The 22020-nt window shown below is 32.0% G+C and overlaps 1 protein-coding gene across 1 annotated transcript in view; it reads left to right on the top strand.

Moving 5' to 3' along the window:
* Window positions 1-11451: 11451 nt before the first annotated feature.
* LOC143237570 (uncharacterized) overlaps window positions 11452-22020 on the top strand; it is a 41404-nt gene continuing 30835 nt past the window's right edge. The window contains exon 1 of the mRNA XM_076476975.1: window positions 11452-12682. Coding sequence (XP_076333090.1) covers window positions 11486-12682 — 1197 coding nt within the window. The 5' untranslated portion in view covers window positions 11452-11485. The remainder of the gene's footprint in view (window positions 12683-22020) is intronic.

Raw genomic sequence — 22020 nt, forward strand, 5'->3', positions numbered from 1 at the left:
TTCATAGAATGAATTCGTACAATAATAACTAGTAATAATCAGTTATACTTATATCTATTAATATATAGTCTTCCAAAATTTGTAGTATATACTGGAGGGGTTCATGCATTTTAAAAGCCACTACGTTGTAGCAACACTGCACTACTATGAGGGCTCTTACGCCATGTTGTTTAGCAGCAATGTTAGCCAATGTACTGAAAATATAAAATTATATGTATAGACACCAAAACTGGAAGGCCGGCAAGGCCAGGTGGTTAAGGGACTCGACTCGTACATACTCCGAGGGTCGTGGGTTCGAATCCCCTTCACACCAAACATGCTCGCACCTTTCCGCTGTAGGGACGTTATAATGTTACGATCAATCCCATTATTCGTTGGTAAAAGAGTACCCCAAGAGTTGGTGGTGGGTGGTGATGACTAGCTACCTTCCCTCTAGTCTTACACTACTAAATTAGGGATAGCTAGCGCAGGTAGTCCTTGGAAAGCTTTAAAAACAAACACAACTGTAAAACATTTGTAGATTCATAATTTAGAGCCTCCGTAGATTAAAAAGTTTTGTTTTCATTAAAAACGTTGGTGATGTAACAGAAAATAACTTAATTCAGAAATGATCCAATCTTAAAGTTTAATCGATACTTTGACTTTTCTGACAGATTTTATGCACTTAGTTCTATGCTAAGTGATCCCACACCTTGTTATATCAACACTCACTACTCTTATAAGGTTTCACGGTCGGCAGCGAAAAAGTGGAGGCGGCACTAATTGTACTTAGTATCTTCCTTATAAACAAACAAATTTTAGACAATTATCCTAAACTGAAAACGTTTGTACTTTCAAATATTACCAATTGTGGAATAAAACTAACTGAAAAAGAGGGAATCCTCAATAGCCGTGGCACTTTAAATACTTTTAGGCAAGATGAGAGTGAATATATCTATGAAATATTTTTCATTTTTATTGGCTATATATAAGAGTGCGCCAGCAATACCCAGTGTGGGGCGCGCGTATACCAAAATCGATTTTATTACTCATCAGGATTTTTACCAACCTACCCTCAAATTGAAATTCTTTAGGCCGGATTAGAATAAGTTAATTTATGAGACCTTGGACGTGATCAGATATATTAATGGGAAGGATTTGACCTCCTAAGTCTGAAACTGTTATTATATCTTAACAGGTCAAGAGATGATGGAGTTATGAGCTAAAAATTTATATTTGTATAAAACAAACAAACTCAAATCCATCCAATGAGCCACTATACCGCGGCTGAAGTCAAATTGAACAAATGTTATGGTATGCATTTTCCTCTTTTAGTTGTGATTGTCATTCAGCGATTGACTTCCTTCTAAAATAGAACCTGTTGTCAGTAAGATAATTATTATTTTTAAAATAATTTACTAAACAAACGAAAATTTCCTATTGTTGAAACTCTAGTTTCCTCTGTGTATGAGAATAAAGTATACTGGTAGACAACATTCAGTTTCGAAGTGTTGTTGTTGTATCAGAATAGTGTACTGGTACTTAACTGTTTTTGTCAACTATTAACATGTAATGTTTAGGTTATATTTCCATTTAAGTTACGTTCGTATAAGGAGTTAATTTTATTACTTTTCATTACGTGGAAAGAATTAATGATAAAACCTGAATAATTCACTTATCTTTCTAACTGTATATCGTAATCCACGTGGAAGATAAGTCGTTTATTTTCCGCTTAGATCTCACAACCTGTGCGTAATATAACGCAGCCACTGACAATCGTAATATAACGTTCACAAGCCTCTAGATAAACTCGTAGAATAACCGATACATTTGTCAGTAAAGTTTACATTCTAGAAGCGATTGGGCATCCATTTTATGAATCTTTTACTACAGCTTGCCAGTTTTAAGTTCATAGTTGGAAAAATCGTCTTCCCCCACGTTGTGAAAGTTTAATAAAGCGTGTAGATACTTATCGTAAATGCCATAAGCTAGAATTGTAAAGATGGTTTATATAATGATGAAACCCTCGAGTCTCGGATCATCGTTTTTGTCATTAGAAAAGACTTAAATAAAACTAAAATTAACCAACCATATAAACCAGTAATGTTTTGTTGATTCTGAGTAAATAGGAATACACAAATCTAACGAATTTGCCGTATCATCTCAAAGTGTGTAATCGAATATTTCGCCCTGAGTAACAATGCAGAATAAATATATTAAACCAAACCAAGTTTCTATAAAACTATAAATGCTTAAACAAGAGTGAAACAGAATTATCCGACAATCAGGTCACTACAAAAGCTGTAATTTTAAAACGAATGCTGTGCGGCAATAGCTGGTATATCAGACATTATACAAATAAAACAGTTATCAAGGAAAATCTTAGGGCCAGAATTTGTGATTTAAAACCCACAACGCCCGAAACCCTACCCACAGTTACAGTCTCCGGCTGGCTGTGGGTTAGTTACCCCTAAAACTTTTAATAATCTAATTAAAATTATATTTATTATTTATAAAGTAAAAGTAGAAATGAGTTTTTGAAATTCTCAACTCAAATTCGTAGATTATCAACTATCGTTACAGTACAAAATTAACTACAAACACTCTGTCTCAAACAATTAATAATATTAGATCATTCGTCGTGGGTCCTCAGTAATAGCATTCTGATACAAATAGTTATTAACAAAAAACGTACTTCGTGTGTACAAAAACAAAACCACAGTCTTCTGCCCTTACCAAAATGATGTAGGTAGTAGTTCATAGCGTTAGAAACATAGAGTAGGTTCAAAAAGTCTTAACAGAAAATGATCATAATCGTATAATCCGAGCGTCTTGGGGCGATAAAACTTTCTTCTTCAGGGGCAATCTGGTGAAGAAACATCTATCTTTTCATAGATACCGGGTTGTGATTCATTTTGAATGACGTAGAGGATTTTTGTTTGTTTTTAAGCGTAAAACAACACAGTGGGCTATCTGTGCTATACCTACCACGGTTATTTAAACCCAATTTTTAGAGTTTTTTACCGGCGTGAGGTAAAGGCATGTAATTCACCACAATTACTACTTTAACCTCATGAATAATATCCCTTAAACTATATTATTAATTCTTTTGACTTAACGATGAGCTACCGGCGTGAGGTAAAGGCATGTAATTCACCACAATTACTACTTTATCCTCATAAATAATATCCCTTAAACTATATTATTAATTCTTTTGGCTTAACGATGAGGTACCGGCGTGAGTTAAAGGCCTGTAATTCACCACAATTACTACTTTAACCTCATGAATAATATCCCTTCAACTATATTATTAATTCTTTTGACTTAACGATGAGCTACCGGCGTGAGGTAAAGGCCTGTAATTCACCACAATTACTACTTTAACCTCATAAATAATATCTCTTCAACTATATTATTAATTCTTTTGGCTTAACGATGAGGTACCGGCGTGAGTTAAAGGCATGTAATTCACCACAATTACTACTTTAACCTCATGAATAATATCCCTTCAACTATATTATTAATTCTTTTGACTTAACGATGAGCTACCGGCGTGAGGTAAAGGCATGTAATTCACCACAATTACTACTTCAACCTCATGAATAATATCCCTTCAACTATATTATTAATTCTTTTGACTTAACGATGAGCTACCGGCGTGAGGTAAAGGCCTGTAATTCACCACAATTACTACTTTAACCTCATAAATAATATCCCTTAAACTATATTATTAATTCTTTTGGCTTAACGATGAGGTACCGGCGTGAGTTAAAGGCATGTAATTCACCACAATTACTACTTTAACCTCATGAATAATATCCCTTCAACTATATTATTAATTCTTTTGACTTAACGATGAGCTACCGGCGTGAGATAAAGGCCTGTAATTCACCACAATTACTACTTTAACCTCATAAATAAAATCTCTTCAACTATATTATTAATTCTATTGACTTAACGATGAGCTACCGGCGTGAGGTAAAGGCCTGTAATTCACCACAATTACTACTTTAACCTCATGAATAATATCCCTTCAACTATATTATTAATTTTTTGGGGGACCGACTGACAGTGAAGGTTTTACTCTTATCTGCCTTACTTAAATTATATCTGATAGACGAAATACAGGCTTCAGTAGATATTGCTCCAGACGTTTTCTTTTATAACCATGCCCATCTCAACTTCCTAGAAACTGGCATAATTTATGGCTTGTTCCGAGACATAATACTCTTTCCAGATAAATTAAATCTGGCGTTTTATTATCGAATGTCTTTTAGTATAAATAAACCTAAACCCTTTTACCTACCAGCGTTGACAAGTCAGTTGGATATTTGATCTCTGATTTTAAGTTACATAAAAGGTTCTCTAAGGGGAGAGAGTAGTTTGATAATATCTTGTTTCCATATACCTCAAGTATAGCAATGAAAAACAAATCACGTGACGTCTCGCTAATAGCACGAGATCAATATTCGTACCTATAGGTGAGATGCTTTTGATGCTTAGATTTTAAAAGGTCACAGGTAAAGACGACAAACAACAGATAAAACTAAAAGGTTTGTTGAAAACTATTTTTGTGACCAGAGACATAACGGAAGATAATTACGTTATCAACGGTCATCTGAAGCGATAACAATTTAATCTCTTTTATCTTCTAACCATCTGGATAATTTTTTTCCTCCTTTAAAAAGATTCACTAATGACTGGTTTGTTTGTTTGAATTTCGCGCAAAGCTACACGAGAGCTATCTGTGCTAGCCGTCCCTAATTTTGCAGTGTAAGACTAGAGGGAAGGCAGCTAGTCATCATCACCCACTGCCAACTCTTGGGCTACTCTTTTACTAACGAATAGTGGGATTGACAATCACATTATAATGCTCTCACGGCTGAAAGGGAGAGCATGTTTTGTGCGACCGGGATTCGAACCCACCACCCTCAGATTACGAGTCGAACGCCTTAACCCACCTGGCCAAGACGGGCCTCTAATGACAGGTAAACAACGACTGTGACACTGATAAATTCGTCTTTCATTTCGATGCATGAGAAATATATTATAAATCAGTGGTGAAAGATAACAGGTGTAACACACGCAAGACTACTAAACTCTCTGTCTCCCAATGACACAGCGGCATATCTGCGGACTCATATTACTAAAAACCGAATTTTCGATACCCGTGGTGAGCAGAGGACAGATAGCCCATAGTGTAGCTTTGGGTTTGATTCCAAACAAACAAAACTAAAACCTCAGCGAGTTTTAATTATATTTAATTTTAATCTAAGTTTCTAGATGTAAACATCTTAAAATCTCCTTGTTTTCAGAAAATCTTTCAGGTTTTTCTCAGAAGGTAAGTACTCATATTAGACTGTGACCGTGCTTTCTCAGAAGGTAAGTACGCATATCAGACTGTGACCGTGGTGACTTTAGTTTAAAAATTGTAATTAGTAAATAATTAGACTCAGTGTTATTTGAAAACCAGTAAAGAAGACAAAGATATTTAATACAGTTGACTGAGTCTAATGGAAAGTGAATACCATAGCGTTATTTGAGGTGTTTTCCCAAGAGCACTCTAAGTAATACATACAGCACAAGTCATTCAAGTGTGATATGTAGAACACGTCATTCAAGTGTCATATGTAGAATAACCAGTTAAATGGATTTTGTTTCCTCATATAAAACGCTCCATATAAGTGAAGGTTGTTAAAGATACGACATGTGTCGTTCGTTAACGTGGTTAAATATACACGAAGTGTTGGGAACTACCATACCTCATACTTATAGAGAAATTCATGGTTCTAACAACTATGGAATAATAATTACATCACAAGTTGAGACCTCCCTTGGAAACAAAACAAACAAACATCGGAGTAGACAACAACCAATAGGACCGACGAAAGAACTGCACCAACAGATATTGGTTATTTATGTTGAAGATCTAAAGAACTGCACCAACAGATATTGGTTATTTGTATTGAAGATCTAAAGAACAGAACCAACAGATACTGGTTATTTATGTTGAACATCTAAAGAACTGCACCAACAGATACTGGTTATTTATGTTGAACATCTAAAGAACTGCTCCAGTAAGTACTGGTTATTTATGTTGAAGATCTAAAGAACTGCACCAACAGATACTGGTTAATTATGTTGAACATCTAAAGAGCTGCACCAACAGACACTGGTTATTTATGTTGAGCATTTAAATAACTGCGCCAACAGATATTGGTTATTTATGTTGAACATCTAAAGAACTGCACCACCAGATATTGGTTATTTATGTTGAACATCTAAAGAGCTGCACCAACAGACACTGGTTATTTATGTTGAACATTTAAATAACTGCACCAACAAATACTAGTTATTTATGTTGAATATCAAAAGAACTGCACCAACAGATATTGGTTATTTATGTTGAACATCTAAAGAGCTGCACCAACAGACACTGGTTATTTATTTTGAACATATAGATAATTGCTCCAGTAGATATTGATTATTTATGTTGGAGATCTAAACAACTGCATCAACAGTTACTGGTTATTTATGTTGAACATCTAAAGAACTGCACCAACAGATACTGGTTATTTATGTTGAACATCTAAAGAACTGCTCCAGTAAGTACTGGTTATTTATGTTGGAGATCTAAACAACTGCATCAACAGTTACTGGTTATTTATGTTGAACATCTAAAGAACTGCACCAACAGATACTGGTTATTTATGTTGAGCATTTAAATAACTGCGCCAACAGATATTGGTTATTTATGTTGAACATCTAAAGAACTGCTCCAGTAGATATTGGTTATTTATTTTGGGGATCTAAAGAACTGCACCAACAGATACTGGTTATTTATGTTGAACATTTAAAGAACTGCAACTAAAGATATTGGTTATTTATGTTGAACATCTAAAGAACTGCACCAACAGATATTGGTTATTTATGTTGAACATCTAAAGAGCTGCACCAACAGACACTGGTTATTTATGTTGAACATTTAAATAACTGCACCAACAAATACTGGTTATTTATGTTGAATATAAAAAGAACTGCACCAACAGATATTGGTTATTTATGTTGAACATCTAAAGAGCTGCACCAACAGACACTGGTTATTTATGTTGAACATTTAAATAACTGCACCTACAAATACTGGTTATTTATGTTGAACATATAGATAATTGCTCCAGTAGATATTGATTATTTATGTTGGAGATCTAAACAACTGCATCAACAGTTACTGCTTATTTATGTTGAACATCTAAAGAACTGCACCAACATACACTGGTTATTTATGTTGAGCATTTAAATAGCTGCGCCAATAGATATTGGTTATTTATGTTGAACATCTAAAGAACTGCTCCAGTAGATATTGGTTATTTATGTTGGAGATCTAAAGGACTTCACCAACAGATACTGGTTATTTATGTTGAACATTTAAAGAACTGCACCAACAGATATTGGTTATTTATTTTGAACATCTAAAGAACTGCACCAACAGATATTGGTTATTTAGGTTGAACATCTAAAGAGCTGCACCAACAGACACTGGTTATTTATGTTGAACATTTAAATAACTGCACCAACAAATACTGGTTATTTATGTTGAATATCAAAAGAACTGCACCAACGGATATTGGTTATTTATGTTGAACATCTAAAGAGCTGCACCAACAGACACTGGTTATTTATGTTGAACATTTAAATAACTGCACCAACAGATACTGGTTATTTATGTTGAACATATAGATAATTGCTCCAGTAGATATTGGTTATTTATGTTGGAGATCTAAAGAACTGCACCAAGAGTTACTGGTTATTTATGTTGAACATCTAAAGAACTACTCCAGTAGATATTGGATATTTATGTTGGAGATCTAAAGAGCTACATCAATAGAGACTAGTTATTTTTAGTTAATTACAAAACAAAGATGATTCTATTGGACAGAATCTATAATTTACGCCACTTTTAGAGTGCGCAGTCATAAAACTCAATAACAAAAATACTTTTAACGTTAAGAGTACTAACGTAATGTTTGAAGGTAAAATGTTGAATTTATAGGTTTGTAATTTTATAACAAATTATCAACCATAACAAACAACAAACAAGAACATTTTATCAACACTTAAATGAAACAGAACTGGAAACTTTAGGTTTGTTATTAAAATATGTATATAATAATTTACAGATTATAGAATATCGGGTTTTAGAAACTAATAAATCCTTGTAATCATGTGTTTGTACTTTAACTCAAATAGCTAAGAAATGGTGAGATGAAGACCCGTTGTTTTTTTTCTCTTGTCAAGGTTGAAACCCAGTTTTTGTTTTTGTTTTTTCTCTTGTAAAGGTTGAAACCTAGTTTTTGTTATTGTTGTTTTTTTTCTTGTCAAGGTTGAAACCCAGTTTTTGTTTTTTGTTGTTGTTTTTTCTCTTCTCAAGGTTGAAACCCATTTCTTTGTTTTATTGTTTTTTCTCTTGACAAGGTTGAAACCCAGTTTTGGTTGTTTTTTGTTGTTTTTTCTCTTGTCAAGGTTGAAACCCATTTTTTGTTTTTGTTGTTTTTTCTCTTGTCAAGGTTGAAACCCATTTTTTGTTTTTTGTTGGTTTTTTTCTCTTGTCAAGGTTGAAACCCATTTTTTGTTTTTTGTTGTTGTTTTTTTTTCTCTTGTCAAGGTTGAAACCCATTTTTTGTTAGTTTTTGTTTCTTCACGCTGAGGTCGAAACTCAATATCTTTTGTAAAATATTTTCCCAACCCAAACGAGCCGTTTTTGCATATATGATATCTTTGTCTGTTTCTTGTACGTTAGCATCTTACCAAATATAAATTAATCGAAACTATGTGTTGTTTTGGTTTATTTTGGTAACTGTTCGAGATGATTGTTTCAGACATCCGGAAACTGCTCTTTGTTGTTACAAAACAAATTTGTTTCTTTTAGAAAAACTTACACCTGTCGTTTCCACCGTAGGGAATCAAAAGCTGGATTGTAACATTTTAAGTTCCGTAAATTCCCCGCAGACCTCCCGATGGACGCCACGAATAAAATTCAAATAGAATATATGATTTACATTCCATATAAACTCCCTTTTTTTGTTAAATTGAGTCACTATGTTATTTTGAAGGTTTTGACAAAACTTCAGGGTAAAAATATATTATAAATGATTGAAAGAATCAGTTGATTGAAATGAGACTGATAAACCCGACATGATACAAGAAATGCTTTTCGGGAAGTTTTCTTTACCAATAAACACGAGGATGAATTATTGTGTCCGTGTGTCGGTATCTAGATTGGAATCTATAGAACATAGATCACGGTAAGAAATTATTTTTAAAAATCCAGGGAACTATGATCATAAAATATTGTTTATGTAATAACTGTCAGTTCACTTGTGGCATCATGGATAGAATATTGTTCAAGAATCTTTCGAAAGGAAAAGTTTAGAAAATCTTAAAGAAACTTCCTATACTGTAAAAGTACTGAGTTATATCTGTGTCACACCTAACTAGAAAATTGCATCGTCTATTTAAATATTATTTCTGTAACTAACGAATTAAAATTAAAAATGATGCTACATGTCGGGGTGTGGGGTTTTTCTTATAGCAAAGCCATCTGCTGGGTGCTACATGTGTTTCACATGTTATGATAGTAGCGTACTTTACGGCTGTCGGATGTAAAGTATCTTTTCTACTTCCTATTTCACACAGAGATAAATTATATTAGGACTGCTTCTTTCACATTAAGAAAAAGTACCCTAGTAGTAGTAGTGTTTTCTTCACACAGATATAAAGTGTATTAGTAGCTATGTTAACAGTGGGTAATAGAACCCCGAATTTTAGCGCTGGACGATAGTTTGGTTTATTTTAAATTTCGAGCAAAGCTACACGAGGGCTATCTGCGCTAGCCGTCCCTAATTTAGCAGTGTAAGACTAGAAGGAAAGCAGCTAGTCATCATCATCCACCGCCAACTTTTGGGATACTCTTTTACCAACCGTAACATTATAACGCCCCTACGGTTGAAAGGGCGAGCATATTTGGTGTGACGAGGATTCGAACCTGTAATCCGAAGGTTGCTTTACCCACCTGGCCATGCCGGGCCGTGGACGATAAATTACAGGAACACTCACCGTAAGTTTTTAAGCTACTCTTTTAATAGCGAATATTTGGTCTGGCTGGTTGTTATAACGCCCTCATGACTGAACAAATAACCCTGTTTGATGAGGAGATTCGAACCCGACACCCACAGATTGCGAGTCGAACGCCCTAACTACAAGGTCATGTCAGGCTTTGATAAATATGTGTAAACTGTCTATAGAATAATTCATACCATAAGTGTTAACTTTTTATTATAACGTTTAATTAAACCTAGTAGTTTTCGAAAACATAATAAGCTTACCGAAAGGGTTTGTCCAACGGTTTCAGTATCATTGATAATTTAATACTAATTACGTGGGAAGTCTGATTACATCAGTATGTAACGAGATATATGATAGGCTTAAGCATGAGTTAAAAGGTGTAAATAATTCTTACACGCTCTTATGGAAGGGCGAAAGCGACAATATTTCTGGTAATTAACTGACCAACATAAATAACGTTATCACCAACTGCAAGGCTGGGGAAAAATACTTAATATATTTTGTTATTTACAACATGATTCAAATAAAAATATAAATGTTTATATCTCTCTTCTTGATTGTTTTAATAACGAGTTTGTAGTTAGGCCTAAGTCTAAGTAATAACGAGTTTGTAGTTAGGCCTAAGTCTATGTAATAACGAGTTTGTAGTTAAGCCTAAGTCTAATTATAATTCTTTTGGATCCTATTTAAACAGAGATCGAAGGGAAACAGCCAGACATTTCGAGAAGGTTTACGAATACTCCGTCAGTAGTCATGAATAAAACTGGGATCTATACTCTTAATCCCATTAATTCAGTTGGAGTAGATCATATATTTGACGACAAGACAGACAGCGTAGTGGTGGGAAACAAATGCAGCGATCAGAGGTGTGAAAAGAGGTCTGCCAAAACCAGGGATGGCCTTTCTTTCAAAACTGACAGACTTACAGTTGGCACTTTAGAAGGTTTATCAGCCACAGAGACACTTCCAAATGGCACGAACTGGTCAAGTGTCTTAACCAATGACTCTTCAACGGCTCAGCCAATCAAAGGACTGCAACCGAGTTTAAAGAACCACTCGAAAATACGTTTCATGAAGAATAGAAGAATAATTACTCTACAGGTTTCTCCACAGACTCAAAAACAAACAAATAATCAAAAACGAAACGATGGAAGTGATAGTGGCGTCATCACATCTGAGGTTAACATAAGTCAGTTTTCTGTAACCATACCATACGTAACTGTCATCAACCATAAAACTAGTGACTTTCTTAATACTGTCCCACCTTCTCTTCTCGTCTCTGGAGAAGCGCACGAAGACCCGATTAATGGCACATACACAATGCCCCCAACTGGTAGCTAGTGAAAACAAGTCGTCGTCCACGGTAAAGAATAAAACAGAGAAAATGTTATATCAGGACGATAATCAAACTGAAGAGAATGCAACAGAATATACTGTTTCAGGAGAAGACGGAAGTGGATTAGATTTAAACTACACTACGTATGAAGAAGAGTTTAGGGTAACAACCAGTAATAACGTAAATTCAGGTCAGAATCAGGATTGGCTGTTTCCTGGTCACATGCAAGCCAGCTCTCTCATAACTGAAGCTGGTACTTTGGTAACTGAAGAAAATAAGACAGACCAAAGTGCCAATTTAAGGGAACAATTAAAAGATTTCGAATCTGTTATATTATCTACCAGAAGTCCAGATCTGTATAAAAGTCTGACAGCTGATTTCTCAGAGCTCGTCAGTCCTAATTCAGAAGTTGACCTTTCACGTGATCCTTTAAAGAACATCTTAAATAAAAGTAAGGCAATTGAAGTACATAACTGGACACGAAACATCAGTTTTCTTATTAGTGTTGTAACTTCAACAGCAAGACAGGGGAATATTGTAAAGATTGAAACTAGAACTGACGTTTCTGTGGATCCTTATGAGCCGTCGTATCTTAACGAAACTACTAAAAACATAGACCATTTCTCAACCAGGTACGACGATAGAGTAGATGATAAAAACCCAAACATTAGAATACCTGAAGAAGTCCTTAGTTCAAAATATCTAGCTGATGGAACCAGAACGAACCAAACTACTCATAAGTTCAATAATACCACACGTTATGATGATACACATCACCAGAAAAATACGGAACGTTTCTTTAACACTCCACCGGAGAACGAATACCGACTGAGAAGTGGTTTGTTAGAAGATTCGACATCTTTTACAGACCCTCTGAAAACCTTAAATCCCGGATCTTACTCAACTTCATCCCCGCCAAAGAACTTTCCAAATACTCATAATTTATTTATAGATGGCGCCACCACCTCACCCACTGTCAGAACGAATAACTCACTTTTAACACAAGACTCAAATATAAAGACTAAGAAAATACCTATAAATAGAACTAGTTCCCTTGAAAAAGATAAATCATTGAACACGACACCTAATCCAACAACAACATTTAACGATACCCAACAGAGTATTACAACTGTGGTCAGAATAGCTGGTGTAATGAAACTTACCAAGGGTATCCAGTGGTCACCTAACCTCAGAAGAAAGGACACAAAATATTACATTCGTCTATCACACACAGTGAAAGAACTGGTAAGTTTTAGTTTTCTTTCAAAATCAGTGATCTTATGTTTCTAAATATTTTATGGGTTAAAGGTCCAGTAATAAAAATAAATATTTAATAATATAACTTAAATAAAATGTAATGATTTAGAGGCTAATAGCGATAAATTATTTTTATTTTAGTGCTGGTTAGTATTGTGTGTTTGTTTTTAAGCGCAAAGCCAATGGACTATCTGAATTGTTCCCTTACAGGTATGCAAACTCGACTTCTACAAATATAAGCCTTCAGCATTAATCAGTCGAAAGTAACAAAATATATCTTGTCCATAACAACCTTACACCACACAGATCGACTAATTCCGGGAGATACTTTCTGATCCACATTCACTCTGATTACGTCATCACAGTATGAGTAAGCCACTTTACTTATATTCACTCCCCCTCACAGTGTAAAAGTATTAAGTGTTAATCTAGAGGACATAACATTTTGTCACAGTTCACGACTTTCTTAATTTTCATTTCGCTAGCACTATCCTTTATTATATCTAAAAGTTATGCCCTTCCATATTCTGTTTATTGACTCAGCGATATATTTGAGAGCCGATAATTGTACAACTCTGATTTCAATACCCGCGGTTGGCAGAGCACAGAGAGCCCATTGTTCACAATGGAGGCTATGAATGCTTTGACAGGGGATTATCTCTTAAAGAAGACATGTAGTCGAAACGTTGAGACTAAAATATCCGATCACAGCTTTACAACAATGTTACTATTCACGTTTCATCGTGAACAACATTTTTAACCCATTGAGTATGTTTAACAGTAAACAACGAACATTATTTAACCTCTGCGTGATGTCTAAGACTTTCTGGTACTGAAAAAAAAAACGACCTTGGACTCTTAATGTTCCATTCAAACATAAATCGGAACTGGTTTTAGAACTGTCAGTTGTGTTTGTGTTTATTCAATTAAACATTTCTGAAGGAACTGTAAAGCGAAACGATGAGTGTATAATTAAACAGTGGATTCCACTGTTCATTGAAACACTTTGTTTAGCTTAACACAAAGACGAATAGAAGTTCGTAATTTAAGTTCTAATTGTAGTCCAGAATGTGAAAGTTCTGTGACCACGCCACCCATTCAACACCTAATACTTGCGTCTTTTTCCACCTCTAAGGAGAACCGGCACGGTTAGTGCACTCTAGTCATAACCTGAGGGTCGCGGGTTCGAATCCCCATCACGCCAAACAACTTCGATTTTTCATCCGAGCAGGTGGTATAATGTGACGGTCAATCCCACTATTCATTGGTGTAAAAGAGTAGCTCAAGAGTTGGCGGTGGGTGGTAATGACTAGCTGCCTTCCCTCTAGTCTTACGCTGCAAAATTAGGGACAGCTAGCGCAGATAGCCCTCATGTAGATTCAGGCGAAATTCAGAAAAGAAACTAACAAAATTATTAATTTATTATTGATTCTTAAAACGACATCAAATTATTCAATGGCATATTCAACTTTAAGAAATTGCAGAAACAACAATTCAGTGTCATAAGGTTGCTTATTAAAAATTAACTAACCAGTTCATTGTGTCAACGTACCATTCTATATTGTATATCAGAATCTTTAATAAATATCATATATATTACGTGACAAAAATAATTAATTAAAAGTTAGTAAAAATGTAAACAGAAAGTTAACTGTGTATTGTGATTATATCTGGCCTTCATAAAAAAACGGTGATTTGTTATTATTTCTGGCCTTCATAACATGTTAACTATTTACGGTGATTATTTCTGACCTTCATAACAAGATAATTGTTTATTGCGATTATTTTTGGCCCACGTAACAAGTTAACAGTGTATTGTGATTATTTCAGCCCTTCATAAAAAGTTATCTGTTTATTGTGGTTATTTCTGGCTTTCATAAAAAGTTAACTATTTATTGTGATTTTTTCTGGCATATATTCCAAGTTAACTATATTGTGATTATTTCTGGCTTTTATAACAGGTTAACTATTTATTGTGACTATTTATAGCCTTCATAACAAGATATCTATTTATTGTGAATATTTCTGGACTTCATAGCAAGTGAACTATTTATTTCGATTATTTCGGGACTTTATAACAACTTAACTATTTATTGAGATTATTTCTGGCCTTCAAACAAGTTAACTGTTTATCGCGATTATTCTTCTCTTTCATAACAAGTTTACTGTGTATTGTGATTATTTTTCGCTTTCATAACAAGTTAACTGTTTATTGTGATTATTTCTGATCTTCACATCAAGTTAACTATTTATTGTTAATTTCTTGCATTTATTTCAAATTAACTATTTATTGTGATCATTTCTGTCCTTCATAACAAGTTAACTGTGTGTTGTGATTATTTTTTAATTTCATAAAAAGTTAACTATTTATTTCGATTATTTCTTGTCTTCCTAACAAGGTAATTATTTATTGAGATTATTTCTGGCCTTCATAATAAATTAACTATTTATTGATATTATTTTTGGCCTTCATAACAAATTATCTGTGTATTGTGATTATTTCTTACTTTCACAACAAGATAACTGTGTATTGTGAATATTTATGGGTTTTAAAGCAAGTTAACTAATTATTTTAATTATTTTTGGCCTTCATAACAAGTTAAATGTGTATTGTGATTATCTCTGGCTTTCATAAGAAGTTATCTGTGTATTGTGAATATTTTTGGCCTTCATAAAATGTTAACTGTTTATTGTGATTATTTCTGGCCTTCATAACAAGTTAATTATTTACTGTTATGATTTGTAGCATTTATAACAAGTTAACTGCGTGTTGTGATTATTTCTTGCCTTCATAACAAGTTAACTGTTTATTATGATCATTTCTATCCTTAACAAAAGTTAACTATTTACTCTGATTATTTCTGGCATTTATAAAAAGTTAACTGTGTATTGTCATTATTTCTGGCATTCATTACAAATTAACTATTTATTGTGATTCTTTCTGCCATTCATAAAATGTTAACTATTTATTGTCATTCTTTCCCGCCGTCATAAGAAGTTATCTGTGTATTGTGACCATTTCAGTCCTTCGTAGCAAGTTAACTGTGTATTGTGATTATTTCTGGCCTTCATAACAAGTTAACTATTTACAAGGATTATTTCTGGTATTTATAACAATGTAACTGTGTGTTGTTATTATTTCTGACTTTCTTAACAAGTTAATTGGGTATTGTGATTATTTGTTGCCTACATATCAAGATAACTATTTATTGAGAGTATTTCTCACATTAATAACAAGTTAACTGTGTGTTGTGATTATAATTCGTCTTCATAACAAATTAACTGTGTATTGTGATTAATGGGAGCCTTCATACAAGTTAACTGTGCGTAATGATCATTTCTGTTCTTCATAACAAGTTTACTATTTATTTCGATTATTTATGGAATTCATAACAAGTTAACTATTTATTGAAATTATTTTTGACCTTGATAACAAGTTAACTGTTTATCGCGATTATTCTTGGCTTTCATATCAGGTTAACTGTGTATTTTGATTATTTGTGTTCTTCATAAAAAGTTAACTATTTATTGTAATATTTTCTGGCCATCATAACAACTTAATTATTTATTTTGATAATTTTGCTCCTTAATATCAAGTAAAGTATTTATTGTGATTATTACTGACATTCATTACAAATTAACTATTTATTGTGATTCTTTCTGGCTTTCATGACAAGTTAACTATTTACTGTGATTATTTCTGGCATTTCTAACAAGTTAACTGTGTAATGTGATTATTTTTGACTTTAATAACAAGATAACTGTGTATTGTGATAATTTCTGGCCTTTATAACAAGTTAACAATTTATTTATATTATTTCAGACTTAAATAGCAAGTTAACTGTGTATTGTGATTATTTTTGGCCTTCATAACAACTTCACGAATTGTAGTGATTATTTCTGACATTCATTACAAATTAACTATTTATTGTTATTCTTTCTGGCATTCATAAGGATTTGACTATTCATTGTGGTCATTTCTGTCCTTCATTACAAATTAACTATTTATTGTGATTTATTGTGATTATCTCTTGCTTTCATAAAAAGTTGTCTGTGTATTGTGAATATTTCTGGCCTTCATCAAAAGTTGACTATTTATTTTGAACATCCTTGGCCATAATAAAGACTTAACTATTTATTGTGATTATTTTTGGTTTTCATCACAAGTTAACTATTTATTGAGAGTATTTCTTGTCTTTATAACAAGTTAACTATTTATTGAGATTATTTCTGGCCTTTATGAGAAGTTAACTATTTACTGTGATTATTTCTGGCATTTATAACAAGTTAACTGTGTAATGTAATTATTTGTGACTTTCATAACAAGATAACTGTGTATTGTGAATATTTCTGGCCTTCATCAAAAGTTGACTGTTTATTTTGAACATCCTTGGCCATAATAAAGACTTAACTATTTATTGTGATTATTTTTGGTTTTCATCACAAGTTAACTATTTATTGAGAGTATTTCTTGTCTTTATAACAAGTTAACTATTTATTGAGATTATTTCTGGCCTTTATGACAAGTTAACTATTTACTGTGATTATTTCTGGCATTTGTAAAAAGTTAACTGTGTAATGTGATTATTTTTGACTTTAATAGCAAGATAACTGTGTATTGTGATTATATTTGGCCTTCATAACAACTTCACGAATTGTAGTGATTATTTCTGACATTCATTACAAATTAACTATTTATTGTGATTCTTTCTGGCATTCATAAGGATTTGACTATTCATTGTGGTCATTTCTGTCCTTCATAAAGAGTTAACTGTGTATAGCGCTCATTTCTGGCATTCATAACAAGTTTATTATTTATTTCGATTATTTCTGGAATTCATAACAAGTTAAATATTCATTTAATTTTTTTTTGGCATTGATAACAAGTTAACTTTTTATCGCGATTATTCTTCTCTTTCATAACACGATACCTGGGTATTGTGATAATTTATCACTTTCATAACAAGTGGAATGTGTATTGGGATTATTTCATGCTTTCATGACAAGATAACTCTGTATTGTGAATATTCATGGTTCTTAAAACAAGTTAACTAATTATTTTAATTATTTTTGGCTTCATAACAAGTTAAATGTATATTGTGATTATGTCTTTCTTTCACAACAAGTTATCTGTGTATTGTGAATAATTTTGTCGTTCATAAAAAATTACCTGTTTCTTGTGATTATTTCTGGCATTTAAAACAAGGTTACTGTGTATTGTGATTATTTCTGACTTTCATTACAAGTTAATTGTATATTGCGATTATTTCTGGCCTTCATAACAAGATAACTATTTATTGAGAGTATTTCTGACTTTAACAACAAAGTAACTGTGAAATATGATGATTTCTCGCCTTCATAACAAAATTAACTGTGTATTGTGATTATTCTTGGCCTTCATAACAACTTCACGATTTATAGTGATTATTTCTGTCATTCATCACATGTTAACTATTTATTGTGATTCTTTCTGGCCTTCATTACAAGATAACTATTAATTGAGGGTATTTCTGACTTTAATAACAAATTAGCTGTGTTTTGTGATAATATTTCGTCTTCATGACAAATTAACTGTGTATTGTGATTATTGGGAGCTTTCATACAATGCAACTGTGCATAGTGATCATTTCTGTTCTTTATAACAAGTTTATTATTTTTTGAATTATTTATGGAATTCATAACAAGTTAACTATTTATTAAAATTATTTTTGACCTTGATAACAAGTTAATTGTTTATCGCGATTATTCTTGGCTTTCATAACAAGTTAACTGTGAATTGTAAACATTTCTGGCCTTCATAACAAGTTAACTATTTATTGTAATATTTTCTGGCCATCATAACAACTTAATTGTATATTTTGATAATTTTGCTCCTTCATATCAAGTGAAGTATTTATTGTGATTATTTCTGGCATTCATTACAAATTAATTATTTATTGTGATCATTTCTGGCCTTCTTAACAAGTTATCTGTGTATTGTGATCATTTCTTGCTTTCATAACAAATAATCTGTGTATTGTAATTATTTCTTGCTTTCATAACAAATTAACTGTTTATTATGATCATTTGTGGCCTTTAAGATAAGTTAACTATTTAATCTGATTATTTCTAGTAGTTATAAAAGGTTAACTGTGTATTGTCATTATTTCTGACTTTCATAACAAGATAACTGTGTTTTGTGATCATTTCTGTCCTTCGTAGCACGTTAACTGTGTATTGAGATTATTTTGGGCTTCATAACAAGATAACTATTTATTTCGATTATTTCTTGTCTTCATAACAAGTAAACTATTTATTGAGATTATTTCTGGCCTTAATAGCAAGTTAACTGTGTGTTGTGAAAATTTCTAGTCTTTATCAAAAGTTAACTATTTATATTGATTATTTCTGATCTTCATAACAAGTTAACTATTTATTGTGATTATTTCTGTCCTTCATAACAAGTTAACTGTGTATTGAAATTATTTTTGGCCTTCATAACGAGATAAGCATTTATTTCGATTATTTCTTGTCTTTATAGCAAGTTGAATATTTATTGAGATTATTTCTGGACTTCATAACATGTTAACTATTTATTGACATTATTTTGGGCCTTTGTAACAAATTTACTGTGTATTTTGATTATTATCTTGCTTTCATAACAAGTTATCTGTGTATTGTGAATTATTCTGTCGTTCATAAAAAGTTAACTATTTATTGTGATTATTTCTTGCTTTCATAACAATTTATCTGTGTATTGTGAATTATTCTGTCGTTCATAAAATGTTAACTATTTATTGTGATTATTTCTGGCATTTATAACAATGTTACTGTGTATTGTGATTTTTTCTCGCCTTCATAACAAGTTGACTGTGTATTGTGATAATTTTTGGCCTTCATAACAACTTCACGAATTGTAGTGATTATTTCTGGCATTCATTACAAATTAACTATTTATTGTGATTCTTTCTGGCCTTCATAAGGAGTTGACTATTCATTGTTGTCATTTCTGTCCTTCATAAAAAGTTAGCAGTGTATGGCGCTCATTTCTGGCATTCATAACAAGTTTACTATTTATTTCGATTATTTCTGAAATTCATAACAAGTTAAATATTCATTGAAATTATGTTTGGCATTGATAACAAGTTTACTGTTTATCGCGATTACTCTTCTCTTTCATAACAAGTTACCTGTGTATTGTCATAATTTCACACTTTCATAACAAGTTAAATGTGTCTTGTGATTATTTCTTGCTTTCATAACAAGATAACTGTGTAATGTGAATATTAATGGTTCCTCAAACAAATTAACTAATTATTTTAATTATTTCTGGCTTCATAACACGTTAAATGTGTATTGTGATAATCACTTGCTTTCATAACAAGTTATCTGTTTATTGTGAATATTTATGGCCTTCATAAAAAATTTAACTTTTTTTTTATCATCCTTGGCCATCATAAAGAGTTAACTATTTATTGTGAATATTTTTGGCCTTTATGACAAGTTAACTATTTTTGTGATTAATTCTGGACTTCATAACAAGTTAACTGTGTATTGGATTATTTTTGGCCTTCATAACAAGATAACTATTTATTTCGATTATTTCTTGTCTTTATAGCAAGTTAACTATTCATTGAGAGTATTTCTGGACTTTATAACAAGTTAAATATTTATTTCTGGACTTTATAACAAGTTAAATATTTATTGTGATTATTTCTGTCTTTCATAACAAGTTAACTATTTATTGACATTATTTTGGGTTTTCGTAACTAATTAACTGTGTATTGTGACTATTTTTTGCTTTCATAACAAAATATCTGTGTATTGTGAATATTTATGATTTTAAAACAAGTTATCTAATTATTTTAATTATTTCTGGCCTTCATAACAAGTTAAATGTATATTGTGATTATCTCTTGCTTTCATAAAAAGTTGTCTGTGTATTGTGAATATTTCTGGCCTTCATCAAAAGTTGACTGTTTATTTTGAACATCCTTGGCCATAATAAAGACTTAACTATTTATTGTGATTATTTTTGGTTTTCATCACAAGTTAACTATTTATTGAGAGTATTTCTTGTCTTTATAACAAGTTAACTATTTATTGAGATTATTTCTGGCCTTTATGACAAGTTAACTATTTACTGTGATTATTTCTGGCATTTGTAACAAGTTAACTGTGTAATGTGATTATTTTTGACTTTAATAGCAAGATAACTGTGTATTGTGACTATTTTTGGCCTTCATAACAACTTCACGAATTGTAGTGATTATTTCTGACATTCATTACAAATTAACTATTTATTGTGATTCTTTCTGGCATTCATAAGGATTTGACTATTCATTGTGGTCATTTCTGTCCTTCATAAAAAGTTAACTGTGTATAGCGCTCATTTCTGGCATTCATAACAAGTTTATTATTTATTTCGATTATTTCTGGAATTTATAACAAGTTAAATATTCATTTAAATTTTTTTTGGCATTGATAACAAGTTAACTTTTTATCGCGATTATTCTTCTCTTTCATAACACGATACCTGGGTATTGTGATAATTTATCACTTTCATAACAAGTGGAATGTGTATTGGGATTATTTCATGCTTTCATGACAAGAAAACTCTGTATTGTGAATATTCATGGTTCTTAAAACAAGTTAACTAATTATTTTAATTATTTTTGGCTTCATAACAAGTTAAATGTATATTGTGATTATCTCTTTCTTTCACAACAAGTTATCTGTGTATTGTGAATAATTTTGTCGTTCATAAAAAATTACCTGTTTCTTGTGATTATTTCTGGCATTTAAAACAAGGTTACTGTGTATTGTGATTATTTCTGACTTTCATTACAAGTTAATTGTATATTGCGATTATTTCTGGCCTTCATAACAAGATAACTATTTATTGAGAGTATTTCTGACTTTAACAACAAAGTAACTGTGAAATATGATTATTTCTCGCCTTCATAACAATATTAACTGTGTATTGTGATTATTCTTGGCCTTCATAACAACTTAAATATTTACAGTGATTATTTCTGGTTATCATTACAAGTTAACTATTTATTGTGATTATTTCTGGTATTCATTAGAAGTTAACTGTGTATTGTGATTATTTCTGTCCTTCATAAAACTTTAATTGTGCATAGCGATCATTTCTGGCCTTCATAACAAGTTTACTATTGATTTCGATCATTTCTGGAATTCATAACAAGTCAACTGTTCATTGAAATTATTTTTGGCATTGATAACAAGTTCACTGTTTATCGCGATTATTCTTCTCTTTTATAACAAATTTACTTTGTATTGTGATTATTTCAGACTTTAATAACAAGTTGACTGTGTATTGT

Source organism: Tachypleus tridentatus, chromosome 13 (genome assembly GCF_004210375.1).
Source record: "Tachypleus tridentatus isolate NWPU-2018 chromosome 13, ASM421037v1, whole genome shotgun sequence".
Taxonomy (NCBI): Eukaryota; Metazoa; Arthropoda; class Merostomata; order Xiphosura; family Limulidae; genus Tachypleus; species Tachypleus tridentatus.